Source organism: Physeter macrocephalus, chromosome 4 (assembly GCF_002837175.3).
Source record: "Physeter macrocephalus isolate SW-GA chromosome 4, ASM283717v5, whole genome shotgun sequence".
Lineage (NCBI taxonomy): Eukaryota > Metazoa > Chordata > Mammalia > Artiodactyla > Physeteridae > Physeter > Physeter macrocephalus.
In genome coordinates, this window is record NC_041217.1 from 51,829,765 (window position 1) to 51,851,066 (window position 21,302).

Sequence of the window (21,302 nt, forward strand, 5' to 3'; positions counted from 1 at the left end):
TCACTTGTGGTGTAAGAATCCAGAATATGGGTTTCCATGCAGTTTTTAGTTCACTGTGTGTTCACATTAGAGAGAGAGCAAGGGATCACTCTTCAAATCTAGATTTATTCCTTCTTTTACCAGAGCCTTCCCAGGGCCAGGCCTGATCTAGCTCTGTACTATTGGACTATGATGGAAGAAGGAAAGCCAGAGCCCAGGGTCACGAGCTGAGCAGGATGTGGATGACATTAATCTCTCCCAAGCAACCTGTCAAGGTGTTTACCAGCATCCCTGGAATAAAGTGATGGACACGGCCTGCCTCTGTCTTTTGAGAACTTGCCCAGTTTAGAGTACAAAGGCTTAGAACCCACATCACCAAACACTGTAAAACCAGTGATTATTTGCATCATCTTAGAAAAGTATTTTACCTTTCTGGGTTCAGTTACCTGCTGAGTGAGGGTGTTAGACCATTCCAATTCAGGATGTTATGTGTGGCTCACACGGTGCCCTTCACAGTGTACATGGAGAACATGAGTTAACCTACAGCCACATTAAATTGGGAGTGAAGTGAGGCAGTGTTTAACTGTATTGCACTGTGCTTTTTCATCACCCTATATGTGCTGCAGGAACGGAGGCCTTCACCTGGCAGATGGTTCTGATGAAGTATTAAGGAGCCATTTTTCTTCCTTTCAGACCAATGATGCCTTAGGAGCCACCTGGAATTGGCTGTACTTCATCCCCCTGATCATAATTGGATCCTTCTTTGTTCTCAACCTCGTCCTGGGAGTGCTTTCTGGGTAAGCCAAATGTTTCTCTCTCCTCTTCTTTCTAATGATAAACTAGTGCTCCCGACTCCTTGCAGATTCCTTCATGTAACCTTCGTCAACTGGGCAGCCCCTATGTGCCAAAAGCTGTTCTAGATTCTGGGAATGCAGTCGTGAACCATCGTTTTAATCATCTTTAGTATTCTTAGGAATTAAAAAATCTTTAGACTGGTACAACCTTGACCATGGTAGCTAATGAGAGTCCATTTATCCATCCATCCTTTCATTCTGTCACTCAACAGAGACCTTCTGTGTCAAACACTGTGCTGGTTGATAGACATATAATGTTTAATAAGAAACAGGCTTTACCCTCAAAAGGTTCTTACTCTATTGTGTATTGGACATCAAATTCCATATTTGTGACTTGAATTAGTATACATCAGTTAACAAATACTGAATGTTCAATGCCATTGCAAAGAGCACATAAAGTATAAGGCATGGTTTCTGCCTTTAAGAAACTTACGTTTTGCTGAGAAGACAACACAGACACTTGAAACAAGGAACAGGAGTTCTTTTACTGACTAATATAAGGTACAGTTCATTTGTTTTGGGGAAGGGACAAATCTATATAGTCTGAAGCTATCAGAAATGGTTTCATAAAGGATTGGGATTTTGCTTGGGATACAAAATATGTAATAGAATAAAATAGAATATATGGGAGTGAATATTCCAGGAAGTTGGGCACCACACCATAAGCAAACATGAAGATATGGGATTCGTCATGGAGAGTGAGGAGACTAGAATGCAACCAAATTTAACTTGAGTGGAAATTTCATATGGGAATTGAAAGGATAAAATAGGAGGGCTAAAACAGGGCCTTAGAGAGTCTTTCATTTTTCTAAGCAAAATTGAACATAATCTCTTGTCTGAATGGCACACATTCTTGAAATGGAAATTTATAAGGTGGTCCTTCTCTTTAAATGTGGCAAATTGAACCAAGTTGGACATCTCTTATAAGTCCACTAACACAGGAAGTAAATATTGAAAGGACACAGTGACAAAGAGAACAGGAGAGGGTATGAAAACAGATGAGAGATGTCAACAGAACTTTTGAAGACAGTAATGGTAACTAATCTAGTGGCACGAAAGCTGAGGTTACACTGCCTCCAGCGAGGAATGCCAAGAAAAAAGCAAAATGAGAGCCCTAGAAAGGCTCAGGAATTGAGGCACCAAGTATGTCTAAAAGCTGGGGTATGGGGGGTGGTTCTAGAACAAGAGGAATTTTCCCAGTTCCTAGATGCATTCTCCCCGGTACCTTAGATCTCTTCCCCGAGACACTGCTCACAGGTGCCTGTCCCACCCAACCGTCCCCACCCCCACCAGCCAAAGTTAGAAGACTTCCTCTCTGAGGAGGCTAGGATAGTAACATCAGGGTGGGGTTGATATTCTGTACTGAAAACGGGAGTGTTAACATGAAAGTCCACAAACTGAATGTCATGCTCCCAGCCCACTTCTACTGCTTGGCTCTCAAAAATGTAGCAATGTGGTAGAGTTCACAGCCTTCCTCTATGGGGGAACTACCCATCTGAAGAGAAAAGACGTCTGTATCCTGATATTTGAGGGTAATCAGAGAAATGGTCCCATGCCTCACCTTCAGTGAGGCTCACCATATTAGTTTCCTGAGGCTGCCCCAACAAATGACCACAAACTAGGTGGCTTAAAAGTGTGAGAGAGGGCTTCCCTGGTGGCGCAGTGGTTGAGAGTCCACCTGCCGATGCAGGGGACACGGGTTCGTGCCCCGGTCCGGGAGGATCCCACATGCCACGGAGCGGCTGGGCCCGTGAGCCATGGCCGCTGAGCCTGCGCGTCCGGAGCCTGTGCTCCGCAACGAAAAAGTGTGAGAGAAATTGTCTCATAGTTCTGGAGGCTAGAGGTCCAAAATCTGGCAGAGCCATGCTACCTCCAAGGGCTCTACGGGAGAATTTCTTTGCTTCCTCTTCTAGCCTCTGGTGGCTCCAGGCATTCCTTGGCTGTGGCTGTGTCACTCCAGTCTCTGCCTCCATGGTCAACTTGCCTCCTTCTCTTCTGTCTAGAATCTCCCTTTGCCTCTCTCTTATGAGGACACTTGACATTGGATTTAGGGTCACCTGGATAATGCAGGATGACCTCTTCATCTCAAGATCCTTAACTTAGTTATATCTGCAAAGATCCTTTTTCCAAATAAGGGAACATGCACAGGTTCCAGGAATTAGGATGTGGACCTATCTTTGGGGGAGTGGGGCACCAGTCAAACCACTACACCCAGCATCCTACAATCCCCAACCATTCATGCAGGAGTTTCCAGTAAGCCTTTTGTACTTTGCTCTTAAATATAAACACACAGCTAGGGGTCATCAGCATTCAAAGAAAAGGTCCAACACAAAAGACAAAATCAAAATAATAAATAGGAAAAAGGAACTTGAAGGAACATGAATAATGCAGGGGAGCGGAAGATAACTTTTTAAAAGTATAATTGATATCAACAGAGATAGAAAAGAAATTATTTTATCCACAAGGCAGCAGATTGCTATAAAAAAAAAAGAACATTTAGCAGTTAAAAAGAGCTCTTGGAAATTAATGTAAAATAATTAGTGTAAAATTTATATTAATGTAAAATTAATTAATGTAAAAATATTAAAATGTAATAAAAATAAATAGTAAATGGTTGGATTATAAAGTTGATGAAATCACCCAGAAAGTAGAACAGAAATAAGAAAATTAGAGGATTGGTTCAACATTGAACTAATAAGAATTCCATAAAGAAAACAGGGAAATGGAGACGAAGAAATTAACAAAGAAAAATACCAAAAATGTTCTCAGAACTGATAAACTCATACTGCCAGATTAAAAGATCTGTTGAGACACGTGCAAGGATATTCTTTCTAGCATTAGTTTTTGATGGTGGGGACTTGGAGAAAACCTGGGTACCTATAACTAGGCGAGTAGTTAGGTGTCTGTTGGATGACATACTATGTGCCAGTCAGGAGCAACAAAGACCATGTACACGTTAAAAACAGAGTTTAGTGAAAACAAGAAGGAAACAGTATAATACCATCCATATAAATTTAAAAATACATGTACACATAATATACAGTTTGTAAAAATTCATTCAAATAAAAACTATACATTGAATGTATTGTAACGGTTGTTTGTATGGCAAGGAGATGGGAGGTGGGTGTGGAGAAAAAAGGGAACAAGTGAATTAATAATAAAAATGCCAACTGAGCCCTCAACACAACGGTTGAGAAGAGACTACACCAAGATAAATCATGACATTTCAGAGCATCTGAGTAAAATAATATTCTGGAAGCTTCTGGTGCTTAGTAAGGAGATGAATTTTATCTATAAAGAATCAGGGGCTTCCCTGGTGGCGCAGTGGTTGCGCGTCCGCCTGCCGATGCAGGGGAACCGGGTTCGCGCCCCGGTCTGGCGGCATCACACCAACTGAGCCCTCAACACAACGGTTGAGAAGAGACTACACCAAGATAAATCATGACATTTCAGAGCATCTGAGTAAAATAATATTCTGGAAGCTTCTGGTGCTTAGTAAGGAGATGAATTTTTATCTATAAAGAATCAGGAATTAGGATGGCTTTGGACATCTCCATGACATTGAAAGTTAGAAACCAATAGAGAAGTTCCTAAAAAATTTTTTGGAAAAAAATTTCCAAGATAGAATGCTTATACCTAGCCAAAATAGCAATTATTTGTGAGGATGGAATAGCAATAGTTTGAGACACTTTCTCTGAAGAAGTTACTGGAGTATGTGAGTCACTAAAAATAAAGAATTAATTGAAGAAAGAGAAGGACCCGAGACTTATGGAAACAAGGGATTCATTAGAGAGAAAGAAAGGAGATTTCCAGGATGATGATGAAGGGAACTTAAGGATAATAACTGTCAGAAGGCCTAGTGAGCAGCAAGTTCAGATTTGAGTAGGATGACAGAGGGCTCTAAAAATATGTTTAAGAAAAAAATGAAATTAATATGTTTCCCAATGTGTATTATTCTACCTACAAGGGTTTAATTTTTTCTAAAACTATGTATATGAATATATAAATATTTATATGTATTTGCACACACACACCAATCTAAGCAATTAATTCCACAAAATACAGAAGTGTTACCACTAAAGTAATATAAGCAAAGTAAGTACTCCATACCGCTCAGCTGTCAATCAGACGTACATTGTTCACACTGGATTTTGAGATAGCCCCTTTGGTGCTATAATTGCCTTAAGAGGATAGGGGAGAATAAGGATGGGGGAGGAGAAGGGAATGTCAAAGACTAAAATCTTAGGTTCCACAGTGGGGAAGTCCTTAAGTGATAACTAAAACTGAAATATCAAGAAAGAACAGTTGTGTAAGTATAATATTTATAAAATTGTAAATGAATACTAGAAGAACCAGGTAAAAAAGTTATAAGTGGTTGCCTTGGGGAGTCAGATTCAGGGGTGAGAAGGGGTGAGGCAGTGGGCTGCTATTTTTTCATTACAAGCTTTAAAAATTTTTGACTTTAAAACTCAACATGCATGACTTGGAGAAAAATAGAAATTAAATTTTAAAATTACTGCACACACACAAAAAGTGTAGGATGAAAGGAGTGTATAAGACTATTCATCTATCATCGTGGGGGGAAGATTGTCCTGGAGAGAGACCAGATACAGGAGGATTAAGGAGGAAACAGCCATAGTAGTCAACTCTGTGGTACTAAGAGCCTTGGGTGACTTGTGAAATGGTTATGAAGGAAGGACAAGAGACAGTGTGAAGAAGTTCTTAATATTGTGTATCTTGAGTGGAGAGTCATAAGACATAATGTGATTTCTTATGTATGTACACATTCAGTGAGCATTTATTGACAGCCTTTATGCTCAATAGGTAATTCTCTCCACATAGCCTATAGCTGCAACTCACCTGCTCTACCTCAGTGACTGTTCAGGAGGGACCTGACCATAGACTTCTTTCTTCTTGTATTTCTACTGAGGGGATAATCTCGTTTGTATAATCTTATCCGACATTCTTTGTCCTTACTTGTCCATGTTTTAGTTGAGAAAATTCAAGTCAGATTCTCACTATTGAATAACAGGTCATTGACGTTCCAGATAAGGTTCCAGTGTGGGTTGAGGATGTGTCATAACAGAGCTGGAAATGGGACAGAGCACTGCCCTGAAACACAATTCCTGTCTGACCGTGTCCACTCTGATGGACTAGCTCTAGTTTGGAATTGCATCTTTGAATTCTCCTACATCCTTCTCTGGGTGGGAAAGCATGGGAGGTTGGGAGAAATGTGAGCTTGGGCATCTGACAGTCACGGGTGAGATCCTAACCCTGCTGCTTGTTAGCGCTGTGCACTGGGACAAGTTACTCTGAGCCTGCTTCCTCCTCTGTGAAATGGGATAGCCATATCCCTCTCCCAGGCAGAAGCCTAGCCCAGGTCTGGCGTGGAGTAGCCGTCAGCTCTCACACCCTTTGATATTATCGATGTTCGTTTTCTCTGCCTGTTAGGTGCAGGTGGCTATCATATCTGAGTAGCAGCCTATGATGTTGGGCTTGAACCTGCCGCGAGGCCATCAGTTCCTCTCTGACCAGGAGGCGGCCTCCTCAGGTTGGGAGATGAAACAGAACTGCGTAGCATATGCCTCTTTAGCACTTCTGGAGAAGCCTAGGAAGTGACAGCGGCAGCTGGGAACAGCTGGTGTGAATAAATTCCAACATTTAAAAGAGTGTTATTAACAATAGGGGCCTTACAGGCTGGGGCTGGAATATTTCTGTCCTGGTTTCTTTTTCTCGTCCTGATGCTCAACATGTATTGGGTTTCACTGGTGTCTGCAGAGGGTTCGGCAGCAGCTAGTTCTGTGTACAGGGTTGGGCGGGGGGGCATGGGCTCTCTCTCCTGCTTTGTCTGGTTCTCACATGCCCCTGGAGGGGATGGAGGCGTTCTCCTTCGAGTAAAAGGTTGCTTGGGAGTTGCACTCATAAGCCAGGGAAAAGCTCTGAAGGTTTTATCTCTGGGATACATGTTCCCAGTGACCCACAGGCAGTTTGAACGTTAGGTACCCAGGTTTCCTAAAGCAGGGAGAAGGCAATGGAAGGAGGAACCCCTCTGTTGGGCAAGTGAAGAAGAGTCCGGTGAGTGGGGGCAGGCAGCCCACACCGGTGCTTATGGCTCACCAAGTGTGGAAGTGATGGATGCACCTGTCCCAGGGGCATGGGCCTAGGTGGAAGGAGGGCTCAGAGGTATGTTTGTCAGTTTCAGTGTATTTAAACAGGAAGTGTGGATAGAAGCTTTGTCGCATTTTTACTTGTCTCAGAGGAAATGGGATTTGATGAAAACCATTAGTTTAGGCTTGAAGAGAAGCAGAGCTTCCTGTCTCCATGGAAACAAAACAGGGCTGCTTAAGCACATCCTGAAGTGCAGTCAGGGGCTACAGGGCAGAAGTCTCACGCAAATAGAAAATGACCCTTATCCCATCGCCTTTACTCTCTGCTCCCAGGGCTTCTGGAGAGAGGGAGGTAGGCTTGGGGGAGCAGCTGTGCTGTCTCCAAACCAGGGCAGGGACAACCAAGCCAGGGGTTGCTTACGCATGCACACAGGGAGCGTGTATGTAAAGCATGTCATAGTTTTCAGAGCACCTTTGCTTAGGTAGACACCATCTTTATTTACAGATGGGAAGAGGGCGGTTTAGAGGTGCTAACCCCCAAGTAGTTGCTGGCAGAGGTGTGGCCAGAGGTAATAATTTCCCACCTTCTGGTTAGGGACTTGTTTTAATACACCTACACCAGGTGGCCTCCATCCAGGAATACTGGCATCCAATGTGGCACAACTAGAGCAAGTTGGCCAGTGGTTAACCTAGAGTATCATCCTGACCATACAGATGTTGGTACGAGTTTTAATCTGTACCTACATTGAAGCACATACTTATTCTCATACACTGGTCTTCAGTACACAATGTGACCTGGCACATGCAAGGTAGAAGATGCCAAGGCCCACTGTCCAGGTCCTCTTGCCCTCAAGACTAATGGGGAGTGGTGGACTGTCCGTATAAGAGGAGGAATTCTTCTGGTTGCATCTCTTGAATGAGTGGAGTGGCTCCCATTACTGGCAAAATGACTGTGGTCTGTCTGTCTTGCCACCAACTCCTTTGCTGGGTAGGTTTGACGATTCAGTGCAATCCAGCAAAAGCTGATTGTGTGGCTACTATGCTTAAGACACCGCGCTAGGCTCTGAGCTTACAAAGGTGAGTAAAAGAGATTGTAGGTTAATTAAGGAAATCATTCAAAATACATGTAATGGTGTCTAAGTTCAATAGATCCAGAATTCTAGCCCTATCAAAAGTTAAAGATTCATATGTCATGTATTTTGGGCACCTACTATCTTGTGAAGCATTGCTGAGAATACAAAGGTTAGTAGGACCTAGGTCCTGTCCACAGGGAAGAAGCTAATGAATGTACCTTCAATATTAAATGTTGGATATCCTGAGTCACCTGCCATTGCTTCCCTCTGGATGTTAGGAGGTGGCACCTGAGCATTTCCCAGGCCTGACTTGAGATAGGAATGGCTGGTGGTCTTAAGAAGGAAATTGTTCACGCCCAGATCGGTGGTCCAGATGAGCACTCTGAGGGGTTGGTGGGTATCAGTTTGGCCTGTGTGTGATCTTCCCGAGGCAGACTGACATCGAAGGAGACTGGCTAAGATAAGCGTGTGCATGAACCACACAGTAATTCTCCTGCCAGGATTCCAACACTGGAATCAACTGGGAGAAATTCAGTGAGCAGCTCCTGAGTGCTTGCTATATGTCACTTGCTCCTAGGGCTGGGAATGAGATCAGACAGGGAGAGAAAGCTGCTCCCCTCAGGGAGCTTGTAGTCTAGGTGGAGAGGTAGAGAGATAGCACAGGGTGAGCATTTATATTAGATGTGGGCAAGGATCAGGCAGGGCCACCTGAAGAAGGTGACATTGATGCATTCTTTTGAAGAATGAGTAATGGCCAGCAAGAAGAAGGGAAGAGGAATTTCCAGCAGGTTGATAGTCAGGAAGATGTATAATGAGAGGCCATTGTGAGTGACTGGAGTGAAGCATGTCGGGGGCTGTAGAGGAGGTGAAACTGGAGGCAGAGGCTCATCATGCAGGGCCCCTCCTGTGGGCTAAACCTGAGTTCAAACCTGACCCCTAGAGCTCGTAGGGGTGGTTCTCAAGCTTAGCGGGGAAGACAACCAGTTTGCATTTGAAGATGATTACCCTGGAGAAGCGAGATTAGAGGCAGGGAGACATGTTTGGAGCAACAGATGAAGAAAGAAGCAGAGAAGCAGTGAGGCAGAGGGGAGTGGTGATGGAGAAGGTGGACCAGATCCAGGAGGTGTTGGTGGGATGGGATCTGCATGACTTGGTGACTGTGTGGGTGTGTTTCAGTGTGTACTGGGGGTGGAAATAAGAGGGAAGTGTCTTGGACTACTTCTAGATTTTTTTTAAATTTTTTTATTGAAGTATAGTTGATTTACAATATCGTGTGAGTTTCAGGTGTGCAGCACAGCATATATATATACAAACACACACATGCACACATATATATTCTTTTCCAGATTCTTTTCCCTTATAGGTTATTACATAGTATTGAGTATAGTTCCCTGCGCTATGCAGTAGGTCCTTGTTGATTATCTATTTTATACATAGCAGTATGTATATGTTAACCCCAGTCTCCTAATTTATCCCTAACCCCTCTTTCCCCCTTGGTAATCATGTTTGTTTTCTGTCTGTGAGTCTCTTTCATTCTGAATTGAGCCACTAGGTGGCCAAGGGAGAACACAGGACAAAGAGGTTTTGAGGGAAAGAGTTTAGGTTTTGTACCTATAGGGTTTGAGAAAGTGTAACGCATTTTACACCTTTGGCTAGTTCACAGCAGTAGTGTAGGGTTTGTTTTAGGTTGATTTTTTTTTAAGCTGTAATTTATTGAGACCGTGCTATGCACCAAGCATTGTGCTAATCCCATGACACACATTGTTTCATTTAATCCTCACCATGACCCTTGAGTTATCACTATCTTTTATAAATAGGATAGCTGTGACGGGAAGGTTTGGTAATTTGCCTAAGCTCACAAAGCAGCAGGTTCAGAATTTGGATGGAGGTCTGGCCAGACCCAAGTACATCTTGCATATAGTTTAAATGTCCTTGTTAAAAGGAATTTATCTGGGATCTAGTATCGCAGAACTCGATGGAAATGAAGGGGCCCTTGGTGGCTGGTGGGACATATAGAGCTTTCCAGTCCTGCAGACAGAGATTTCATGTCAAACACCTGTAATGACCAGAGTAGAGTGTTTATAGTTCCCACCTTGACTGGAAGCATATGCTCCTGGATGAGTTGCTTTCCATGAGACTCCCACATAAAGCTATGAGGGTTTGTGGAAAGAGTCTGCATTTCCCCAAGAAGCTGTTTTGTGTATCAGTTGTCAGAGTTGTACCTTAGAGTGTGATAAAAATTATTTGAGGCAGAAGGGACTATAAGTGTAGTTTACTCCTGGCCTCCATGTTATAACCGAAGAAATCTGACCAGAGAGTGAAGAGACTTCCTGAAGTCATACGCGGCTATTTAGCGGCAGATCCTGACTAGAGCCTAGTCCTCTGGTCCCCTGTTCAGAGCGCTTATTTCCTCTGCACAATGGGGATAGCTTAGTAGTAAAATACAGACTCTGTAGAGAGCGCACCTGGGTTTGAATTCCATGTCCATCACTGTCATCTGCATGACCTTAGGCCAGTTGCTCCACATTTCTGTACCCTCGCTTACTCGATTGCAAACAAGGATTCTAGGATCCACCATGTAGGATCGTTGGGGAAACTAAATCAGATCATTCATGTTAAGTGTTCAGTACCTGGGAGAGAGTAAATACTTAATCAGTGTTAGCTCTGAGTAGCAGATTTCTTCTCTCCAGACCTTGGTTTACACCTCAGTAGGTAGGGCTGGGAAAGAGTCATTTTTACTTACCAAGTCCCCCCATTGAGTCAATTAGCATGAACTCGGATGTTTTCAGATACCACTGGTAGGGCTGACCATCCATGGCACCCTATTCGCTAGAGGGAATAGTAATGATGGATCATTGGACCACCCCCCTGTACCTCCACATGTGGCCATCACCTTGGACACTGTACCTCTTGCAGTTTCTTAGCAATGCCCTCTGCTCCTGTGGTCTGGAGTAAGCCTTTGCCCCCTTAGTTTTCCTTGTTGAATTCCTGCTCATCCCTCATCACCTGTTTCAGCTTTGACTTCCTTCATGAGATCCTTCCAGATCCATACCACCACCCCCATTCTGCAGTTAGGATTAAAATCTTTCTCCCGTATGCTCTTACAGCACTGTGTACCTGTCCATTAGAACCTATTACTCAGTATAACATTACACTATTTTGTTATGTCATTTAATAATAATAATAATGCTAAAGAAAAGAGCTAACATTTATTGAAAGCTCGTTATCTGCCTGATACTGTGCTAAATACTTTATACACATTATTTTGATTAATTTTATAACAGCCTCACGAGTAAGGTAGTATTGTTAACCCCATTTTATAATAAATGAGGAAATGGAGGCTGAGAAAGTTTGAGTCTTGAATATGACTGTTATCAGGGGGCAGAACTCTCCTGTCCCGCCCAGGATGCACTGTCTTCCTTGTATTAGAGTTATGAATGTCCCTGTCACCTGTTAGGTTTTCTTTCTTTTTTTTTTTTTTTTATTGTTTCTTGCCTTTTTTTTTTTTTTTGGCTGCATTGGGTCTCTGTAGCTGCGAGTGGGGGCTACTCTTCGTTGCTGTGCACGGGCTTCTCATTGCGGTGGCTTCTCTTGTTGCAGAGCACGGGCTCTAGGCACGCGGGCTTCGGTAGTTGCAGCACGCAGGCTCAGTAGTTGTGGCACGCGGGCTTAGTTGCTCCGCAGCATGTGGGATCTTCCTGGACCAAGGATTGAACCCGTGTTCCCTGCATTGGCAGGCGGATTCTTAACCACTGAGCCACAGGGAAGTCCAGGTTTTATTTCCTATGTTGGAGATGGCTTTCCACATAATTGGACCTCTCTTAACATCTTAGTGCCTTATCTTGTGCTCAGTACATAATTGCTGAATTGAAGGGAAACCAACTAACACCAGGTCCCTCTTAGAAGATTTCTTACCCCCTTGTGACATTCTGGAGAATAATACTGCAGAGGACTGTGAAGAGGCTGGTATCTTGAAAGTCAGGAGCACAATCACTAGCATTGGAGATCCAGGGGAAAGCTCAAGAGAGGCTGTTTACTTTGCAGAGTGGTGGTCCCTGCTTGCATCTAACGGGTGTTACAAACATGAAATTGTCACATACTGAACATTTTTTCACGTAGCTATTGATTTTTTTCTTTTAGTTAATTGCTCATGTCCTTTGCCCATTTTCCTCTAGCCATATTTATCTTTTTCACATGAACTTAAAATTTCTATTTATATAGTGAGGATATTAATCCATATATATCACATGTGGCAAATATTTAGGGGACAATCACTTAAGGATAGTTCAAGCTGTCATCCTAGTGAGAATTGTGGGCAACTAAGTCTGTTGGAAGCACAGAAAGACTGAAGCAGTTATTCTTTTATTCTTTTCTTTTTTTTTTTTTTTTTTACCGTAGAGCACTTCATTTAGAAAGCATTTCATGGGTATTCATTTGTTTAATTCTCATAGTGACTCTAGGAATTGTGTTGTTACTTTACAACTAAGGAGACTGAAGTTCAAAAGTGAGCAAGCGACATGCCTTAAATCCTAAATCTAAGAGTGTGGTGTTCTGACCCTTAGTCCAGTGCTCCTGGTTACACAAAACACTTTTTCCCATTTCTGGAGTTGGGTACTGCCAGTAGAATCTTTGCTGCTCAGCTTCTATTCAAGACATAGCGGTGTGATTTACATACATGCGCCAACAAACCACAAAATGCTCTTTTGAATTTAGTTATTAGGTTGACAAATATTTATTGAGCACTTACTATGTGCCAAACACTGTTCTAGATGCTGGAATTGAAAAATCCCTCCCCTCATGTAACTTATATTTTTGTGTTGCACATGTAATCTGGGGGAGTAGGGGCTGCACTGGGATAGATGGTTCTGAGGGCCTGGGCCAAGGTGGGAGGATCATTGTCTGAATATGTATGTGGTGGGGATGGAGCAGTGAAGTCATATCTGGTAGAAGCTAACAATCTTATCAAGAAAGGTCAACTCCGAGAGGCAGGGTCAAAGTGTTAACAGAAAAGGAATAGAGAAATCAGTGAGTAGGACAGTCAAGATAAATCATCAAAACAAGGTAATGTTTTACATGGACCCATACTTTTTCTAGAGCAATTTGAACAATTAGACCTGGAATTCATTAGGTGCCTTTTTGGTGATGAAGACTAGAGCTAAATATAAAAATGCCTCCATTCTCTGTTGAAGGATTTTTCATGCATTAAATTTTTAGTTGGCCAAGTTCTTAGGTGGCTGCAACAATACTGTTATCTCCTCTGCCATAACCTGAATAACTAGGTTCGAGATTCATTCTCGAACACTCTGATACCTTTATTTATATATGTGTGTGTACATACATACATTTGTACACACACAAATACACACATATTTATATGCATACATATATACACACACATATTTCCACACATGTACATGATGCTTATATTCATGCTCAAACTTTATATACATGCTGTATTCCAGTCTTTGTTCCTCCATGAAGTACTTAAGGACCCCGTAGGTGACTATACCGTTCTCTGAATTTGCCTTGTACAGTGTACACTGTATTGCACACTTGCACACTATATTTAAGCCTCTTTTAAGACTGTTTCTGTCTTAAAATCCCATTTAAGTTATCTGTTTTTCAGAGGAGGAGCTAATTTGTGTTTAATAAAATAATATAATATAAAGTTATATTTAAGAAGATGGCTTATTACCAGGCCAGCCTGGATTTAATTTACCCATCTGCTACTAAGCTCCAAAAGGGATATTTTCACTTGGGTATCCCTTATGTGTCTCAAACTTAAGATGCTCTAAACTGAATTCATTGCCTCATTCCCCTATTCCACCACTAAAAACACCCACTACTCTTCCATACTCTCCCTCTGTTATCTTTTATCACTTTAGTTATCCATGATAGTCCTTTCATTTTACTTATTCTCTGCATCTAGTTGCTCATCAAGACCTACTGATTCCCCCTTTGAAAGGTTTCATGAGCTGTATCCTGGACTGTAGCAATTGCCTCTTTAAGTGCTCTGCCTACTCTAATCCAGCCTGCTCTCCATGATCAAAGCAGTCTTTCCTAACTAGACATCTAATTACACAGTTTGTGTACCTTAATTATTTATCATGGCTTTCTATTGCCTAAATAATAGAATAATTTATGTGTTCATTTGTTCAGTTTTTCAACAAATAGGTATTGTGCTTCTACTGTGCCAGAAAGTGTTCTAGAAACTGGGAATATAGTACAGAACAAGATAAAAAGTCCTGCCCTTGTGGAGCTTGAATTCCAACATGGGGAGATTCTAAGTTGTTTATTCTCATTTAGGTAAATAAGAAGACAAATACTGTACTCGAAAAGGAATGCTTCAGATGACAAAGATGTCTGTTTTCCCTAGTTTCATCTTTAACTTGAATATTAATAAATGCAAATAAGATTTTTACTTTACTAAGTGGAAATTTATCTGAAAACTATAGTATATAAGAATATCCAAGACATTTCTTAGAACAGTGAGGAAGAGGGACTTTTCTCCAAGTAGTAAAATGTATTCCAAAGCTGCAGTAATTGAAATGGTGTGGCCTGATGTAAGAATAGGAGGACCAAAATGAGATTCAAATATATATATATATGAATTTACAGGGTATGTGTCATTTCAAATTAGTGAAATTATTCAATGAATGGTGTTGATAACTGGCCAGTCACTTGTAAAGAAAAAGTTGAATTGGCTCCCCATCTCTTATATCTTATACCAAAGTAAATTGCAGGTGGAGCAAGTACACATGTTTTTAAAATTAAACTATAAATATTCAAAAAGATTATGGACTGTTTAAAACTCTTTAAGGGGGAAAGCCTTTCTAAGCATGATACAAATCAGTAAGCCATTAAGGAAACAATTGATAAATTGAATTTGTAAAAATAAAAATGTGCTGACTACCATAATTCATTAATAAGATCAAAAGACAAAACTTGAGTTAGTTTTGAATTTTAGATTGAGGTTTAGGGAAGGTGGTTTAAAAAAAAGTGATTGATTAGTAATAAGACTGTGAAAAGCTCTAGCTGTGGATAGAAAGTGAGGATCTTAGGCACTGATGGCTGAAATGAAAAAGGGAAAACAGAGGTGAAGATTTTAGGTGGTAAAATAGTCAGGACAACATAAATGATTGGCTGTAATGGGTGAGGGAAGATCATTTAGGATACATCCCAAGATTCACTTGCAAATGTCTTGGAGAACTTTGGTTTTCCATTTACTGAGATGAATAATATAGGAAGAAAAACATCTCTGTTCTGGGAGGAATATGCATTCAATTTCAGACAGAGAGTGTTTGAGGTTCAGGAGGGCCTAACAAGTAGATAGGATCAGCCAATATCTATCTGTGTTTTGAGAACAGAGGGAGAACAGATGGGACACACTCTCAGAACATAGTAGAGAAGATGGCACAAATAGATAAGGTTATCTGTGGAGGGCATGTAGAGAAGAAAAAACAGAGCCAAGGATAAAGATTTCTAGAACACTAGCTATTAAAGAATTAGAATATCAAGATTGGTCAAAAGGATATCACAAAAGCATCACATCATAGAGGGCAAAGAAATACAGGATTTCTAAAAGGAATGAGAAAATCCCAAATGCTGAATGAATCATAGAATCAATACAAAGATGACTAAAAAATAGCTGTTGAAGTTTTCAATGTGGAGGACCTGGCTAGCTTTTTTTAAAAGTTTTTTTTTTTTTTTTTGAAACAATTATAGAGTCACAGGAAGTTGAAAAAAAAAAGTGCAGGGAAGACTTGTATCCTCTTCACCTGGTTTCCCCAATGATAACATCTTGCCTGACTATAGTACAATACCAAAACTAGGAAATTGACATTGGTGCAATCTGTAGAGCTTATTCAGATTTAGCTGGTTTTACATGCACTCCTGTGTGTGCGCAAGTGTGTGTTTGTGTGTGTGTGGTTCCATGCAGTTTTATCAAGAGTAGATTTGTGTAACCACCACCATAATCAAGATGCAGAACTATTTCATTACCATGAGACTTCCTCATGCTACCCCTTTATAATCACACCCACTGTCCTCCTCTCCTCAACCCCTGGTAACCACTCAATTGTTCTCCATCTCTCTAATTTTGTCATTTTAAGAATGTTATTTAAATGGAATCATACAGTATATAACCTTTTTGTTTTTCATTTTTTTATATTTATTTTTTTTGAAGAAGAGGGTTTTATTATTATTATTTTTATGTACAGAAAAATCAATAGTGTACACTTAGCCCCGTTTGGTGGCCAATTCTTTGGCCTTTGCCTTTTCCCGCTTGGCGGTGTGAGCCACTGATTTGGGACCCAGGACGTTGCCTCCCCAGTGACGGCGGATCTCATCATATCTGTCATTGTAATTGGTCCTGATGGCTTCCACCAGCTTAGCCAGAGCACCTTTGTCTTCCGAGTTGACTTGTGTGAAGGCCACGGTGGTGCAGGTCTTCCTGTGGACCAGACGCCCCAGCCTGGACTTCCCCTTGATGACGCAGTAGGGAACCCCCATCTTACAGCACAGGGCAGGCAGGAAGACCACCAGCTCGATGGGATCCACGTCATGTGCGATTACCACCAGCTGAGCCTTCTTGTTCTCCACCAAGGTGGTGACAGTATTAACCCCTGCTCGGAGGACAGGTGGCCTCTTGGTGGGAACATCCCCTTTGCCCGCAGCTTTCTTCTCAGCTCGGGCCAGCAACCTCTGCTTCTTCTCTTGCTTTGTCTCTGGTCTGTACTTGTGGGCCATCTTAAGCAGCTGAGTAGTTGTTTGGCGGTCCAGGGCCTGGTGAATTGGTTAATCGCGGGAGGCACTTTCAGCCGCTTGTAGAGGATAGCCCTTTGCCGCTGCAGGCGGATGTAGCGGGGCCATTTGACAAAGCGGGTGAGGTCCCTTTTGGGCTGGATGTCCTGTCCTGAGAAGCAAAGGGCAACACAAGCTCAAACTCCTTGTCAAGCTCGTGTTTAGGGCCACTCAGAAGGGTGTAGGTGCATCAGCGATCTCGGTGCTTTAAAATGGCATCACCACCTCTCAGACAGCAAGCATTCGCCTGCATCACCTGCACACAAACACCTAGGATCACAGGGGAGACTAGCGACGGATGTAGCGGGGCCATTTGACAAAGCGGGTGAGGTCCCTTTTGGGCTGGATGTCCTGTCCAATGCCAAAATTCTTGGACCTTTTCTCGAACAAGGGGTTGACCACCTTCTTGGCCTCCTGCTTCTTCACCACAGCAGGGGCCGGGACCACCTTCTTGCCGTTGGCCTTCTTTCCCTTTGGCATCTTGAACGGTTGGCGGAGAAAGAAAAAGCTAACCTTTTTAAATTGACTTTTTTTTCACTCAACATAGTTTCCTTGAAATCCATCCAGATCTTTGCACGTATCAATAGCTCATTCCTGTTTGTTTCTGAATAGCATTTCATGGTGTGGATGTACCGTGGTTTGTTTATCCATTCACCCCTTGGGAAGACATTTGAGTTGTTTTGAGTTTTGAGCTATTACAGATGAAGCTGCTGTGAACATTTGCCTACATGGTTTTGTGTGAATGTAACCATGAGATAAATGCCCAGGAGTATAATTGCTGGGTCATAGGGTAAGTGCATGTTTAGTTTTATAAGAAATTGCCAATCTGCTTTCCAGAGTGGCTATATCCTTTTACATTCCTGCCAGCAAAAGTGAGAATTCTGGTTTTTCTTTGTCCTCACTGGCTGGTTTTTAAAAATTAAATAATAATATACAATGAACACTAAAAAATATCACAATTTTTGTGGAAATTTTAAGGTAATATAAGTAATGTAAACCAATGATTATTAGATAGATCATGTTTTTAAACATCATGGACCAGGAAGTCCTCAGAAAAAGAGAATAAACAGCAACAACAAAACCAACATTGGATGGGTTGGAAAGACGAATATGGAGTTAATAACTTTTAATTTTAATAGTTAAAGGCTTTAAAACAGGATAATCACAAACACATCTTCAACTGTTAGCTTCTTTAATCATCAATTTATTAAAAAGTCCAAAGAAATGGTCCTTGTCTTGCAAAACTTCTCAAAGCTGAGCCCAACCTACTTTTCTGGCCTCAATGCTATGTTCCCTCTCCTTTAGCCCTGCTACACACTCGCTGTTCCTGGATGCCCCAGGTACACACACCTCCATTCCTTTGTTCCCTTTGCCTAGAAAGAACCACCATATCCCCCTTCACACACCTGCCTTATTTGACTAGGAAACTCTGACTCATCTTTCAAGGTCAAATTCCCCTTAAGTACCCTCATCTGTGTTTTTCTTGCACTATAGGTAATCCTCTATTAGAGCACTTGTCTTATTTTATAGCTATTTGTGGAGATCTCTGCCCCTTTCATAGGGTTATGAAAGCAGGCACCATGGTGAGCTTACCTTCCTTTCTCCAGCACTTGGCAAGAGTAATTAACAAGCATTCAGTGGGCTCCCAGTAGATACCCTCTAGTGAACAAATCAAAGGCCGTCTTCCTGTGTATGGGATGTCCGCATTTGTCAGAAATTTTCCTGAGATTTTGGGCACTGTTTTCAGTGGCTATAATTCCCTGAAACCCAAGTTTAACATTAATTGAAGAGCGGAGCACAGATGACTGTAGCAGAACTCCATTCTTTTGCTGGTGTCAAGGAGCAACTCTAAGAATTGTGCTTAGACCTTCTCCATTACAGGGAGAAGGAGGGAACATTTGTCATTATCAGATTGATGGACATAAGCCACTGTATCAAATCACTGCTGTTTGAGGGACTTTTTAAAAGATTTTTTTTGCTGACAAAATTTATCCCATATGCTCATTTCACTGTGGCTTTTATGCCAAAATCTTAGTCTTTTCAACATTAGAAAAATTTTTTTTGCTTGAACCAATGTCTCTTTTTCTGGTCTGTGGAATCTCATAGTAACCAATTTCACCACATAGAAATTCGTAATAGTATTAGAGCCTCACATCATTCTGAGCTTAGCCCACAGTCAAGCCCCTATAATTAGACATGTTTTCTGTGTGCTTGCAGACATGTGCACACTGAGGTGGCTGAAATAATACCTCCCAATTTCCCCGGTTGATAATCACAGTCTTTATAACTTGGTTATATACTGGGTGCTTGGCATTTCTAGCTGTTAAGTTCCAATGCCGTTAGAGTTGTAGTTGAATTAAGAGTTCTTTATTTTCCCCTCTGTGTCAGGTGCATCACTACATTCTCAACACTTAATTATCATTACATCCCCAGATATTCCTCATTTAGCAAAAATATTGAAATTACTCTTTCCTGGTGAAGAAGCAAACTCTGTTACACAGGGAGAACACGGAGATGGTGTGTTCCATAGAGAACCCAGGAAATGAACAGCTATTGAGAGCTTTGAGAGTACAGGAGCGGACCCCGAAGCCTGTTAAAGGGGCCACATTACTCTTACCCATGTTAAACTAAACTTGATAACCAATCTGTTTACCAGCTGACAAATCCATAAGCTCAAGTTGACCGGACCAGAGGAGACCCTCACCAGAGTTGACTGAAATGGCAGTAAAATGGGACACGAATCTTCCCCACTCCTCCCACAACCTTGTGTGCTGTACGCAGAGAAGTACCTCTTCCATCACCTTGACCCTGCTTTTTCACATTATGCTCTTCCTTTAGAACAATACCCAATGGTCAGATATAACACAAGGGAGGGAAGATCTTATTAGCAGACATCAATGCCTCAGCCAGCAGGTATCTGAGACCCAGATCTGAGAGAAGGAGATATGAGATAATTTTTTTAAGTAGAGGAAGGCAAGGAGAAGAAACACCCATTTGAATGATTTATGAAGATTTTTTTTCAGCACACATTTATTAAGCACCTGTGTTTGATAGTGGACGAGAAGTGGAGTCCCTCGCCCTCATGAACTTCATAATCATGAAGTTCTAATGGCCAGGACAGAAAACAAGCAAGTGGCACCATATTAATGGTACATGTTATGAAGAAAATGAACAGGCTTTGAATAACAGCTCTAACTCTTGTCTTAGGATGAAAAACATCAGACTTGAGAGAACATGGGTCTGACCTAGGTGTCAGATCTGTAGACATACTTTTCTCAGCCTGACACAAGAGCTGAGCTCCCTCACTGGAGAGATGGCATGTGTTTTGCTCTAGAAGGACAGTGTCTGTTATTCTGAAAATGTTACTTCCCAACCAATGGGGCTACAAAAAATTACCAAGCAATAGTATCTTGAATATGTTAATTAATCTGTGTGGGGCACCCCCTGTTCTGCACTCAGTGGGATTAAAAAAAAGTGTTAACCATCAGTGAAAGATGCCCCAGTAGATCAAGCAACTTAATATTCCTTCCAGAGATAATGAGCCGGCATCCAGGACTATGCTTTTATTGATATCTCTGCCTTCTACATTCCCTCTGCATACACCTATGAATAGGAAAAGTCTAAAACAGTCAGAGGAAACCTCAAGGCCAAGTCATGTCCCAGATTGTCTACTCCCCAGAGAAGAAGGATGTTATTCATTCAGTCACTCATTTCTGGCCCCTTTTCTCAGCACTATCCTTAGAAGCAGTAACAAATAGCTATCTCTAAGTTGGTCAATTTTACAGATGAGTTAAACAAAAATTAACCTTTCTATCTAGGAATTTCTGGTCCATGTATATAATCTTTCAACCCTGGTCAAGATTTGGTCCTGGCAAAATTTGAAAAGTAGGCATTGATACTTGAGATGACATACCTTTGTTCTCCCCAAGTTTAATGCCTCCCGTTCCTTTTGTCATCCTTTTGTCAGGGAGGAAAATGATTTGCTGGACTAACTGGCTCACAGGTAGTGTTTTGGGCTGGGTTCCTCTGAAAGAAGATCCTAAGAAAAGGATTGGGGCTAGGTAGTTTATTTGGGAAGTGATCTCTAGCTGCAAAAGAGAAAGAATGGGGAAATTGAGACAGAAGTGGAAAAGCCAAATAATATGTATTAATTGAGAGAGTTTCTAGTATGGGTTGCTGAGGCTTAACCCACTGGGAACCTTCTAAGGAACCATATAGGATATATTTCAGAATTGCTCCACTGAGGACTGAGCCACTGGGATATATATTTACATATAATCTCCCTTAATTCCTGGCCCTCCTTGAGTGATGACACTTTGGGGCTGCCCTGCTTGTGGGCTGATCAAGCCCCTGGGGGACTGGAGAAATCCCTCAGGCAGAGAAACAGAAAGATGTGGGCACTTGAAGGGGGGGCTGTCACATTTGTCAAAGCGCGCAGGACCCGTCCACCGCAGCTTCAGGACAACTCAGAGGGGACCTGAGGGGAT

The 21,302-nt window shown here is 41.9% G+C and overlaps 2 protein-coding genes and 1 non-coding gene across 4 annotated transcripts in view; 1 reads left to right on the top strand and 2 right to left on the bottom strand.

Annotated features, from left to right (window-relative positions):
• The window catches only part of CACNA1E (calcium voltage-gated channel subunit alpha1 E), a 303,184-nt gene that overhangs the window by 159,550 nt on the left and 122,332 nt on the right, over positions 1-21,302 (top strand). For both annotated transcript variants that reach the window (XM_007105781.2, XM_007105782.2), the window contains exon 7: positions 673-776. In XM_007105781.2, coding sequence (XP_007105843.1) covers positions 673-776 — 104 coding nt within the window. The remainder of the gene's footprint in view (positions 1-672; positions 777-21,302) is intronic.
• Positions 16,252-17,316, bottom strand: LOC102976024 (60S ribosomal protein L7a-like). The gene is given in 3 exon segments (XM_024133692.2): positions 16,252-16,802; positions 16,805-16,919; positions 17,164-17,316. Coding segments are annotated over 3 exon segments (798 nt in total). The 5' UTR covers positions 17,296-17,316.
• On the bottom strand, positions 17,002-17,076 carry LOC112067555 (small nucleolar RNA SNORD24). The gene has a single exon (XR_002893345.1). It is a non-coding gene; the product is annotated as a small nucleolar RNA SNORD24 (small nucleolar RNA).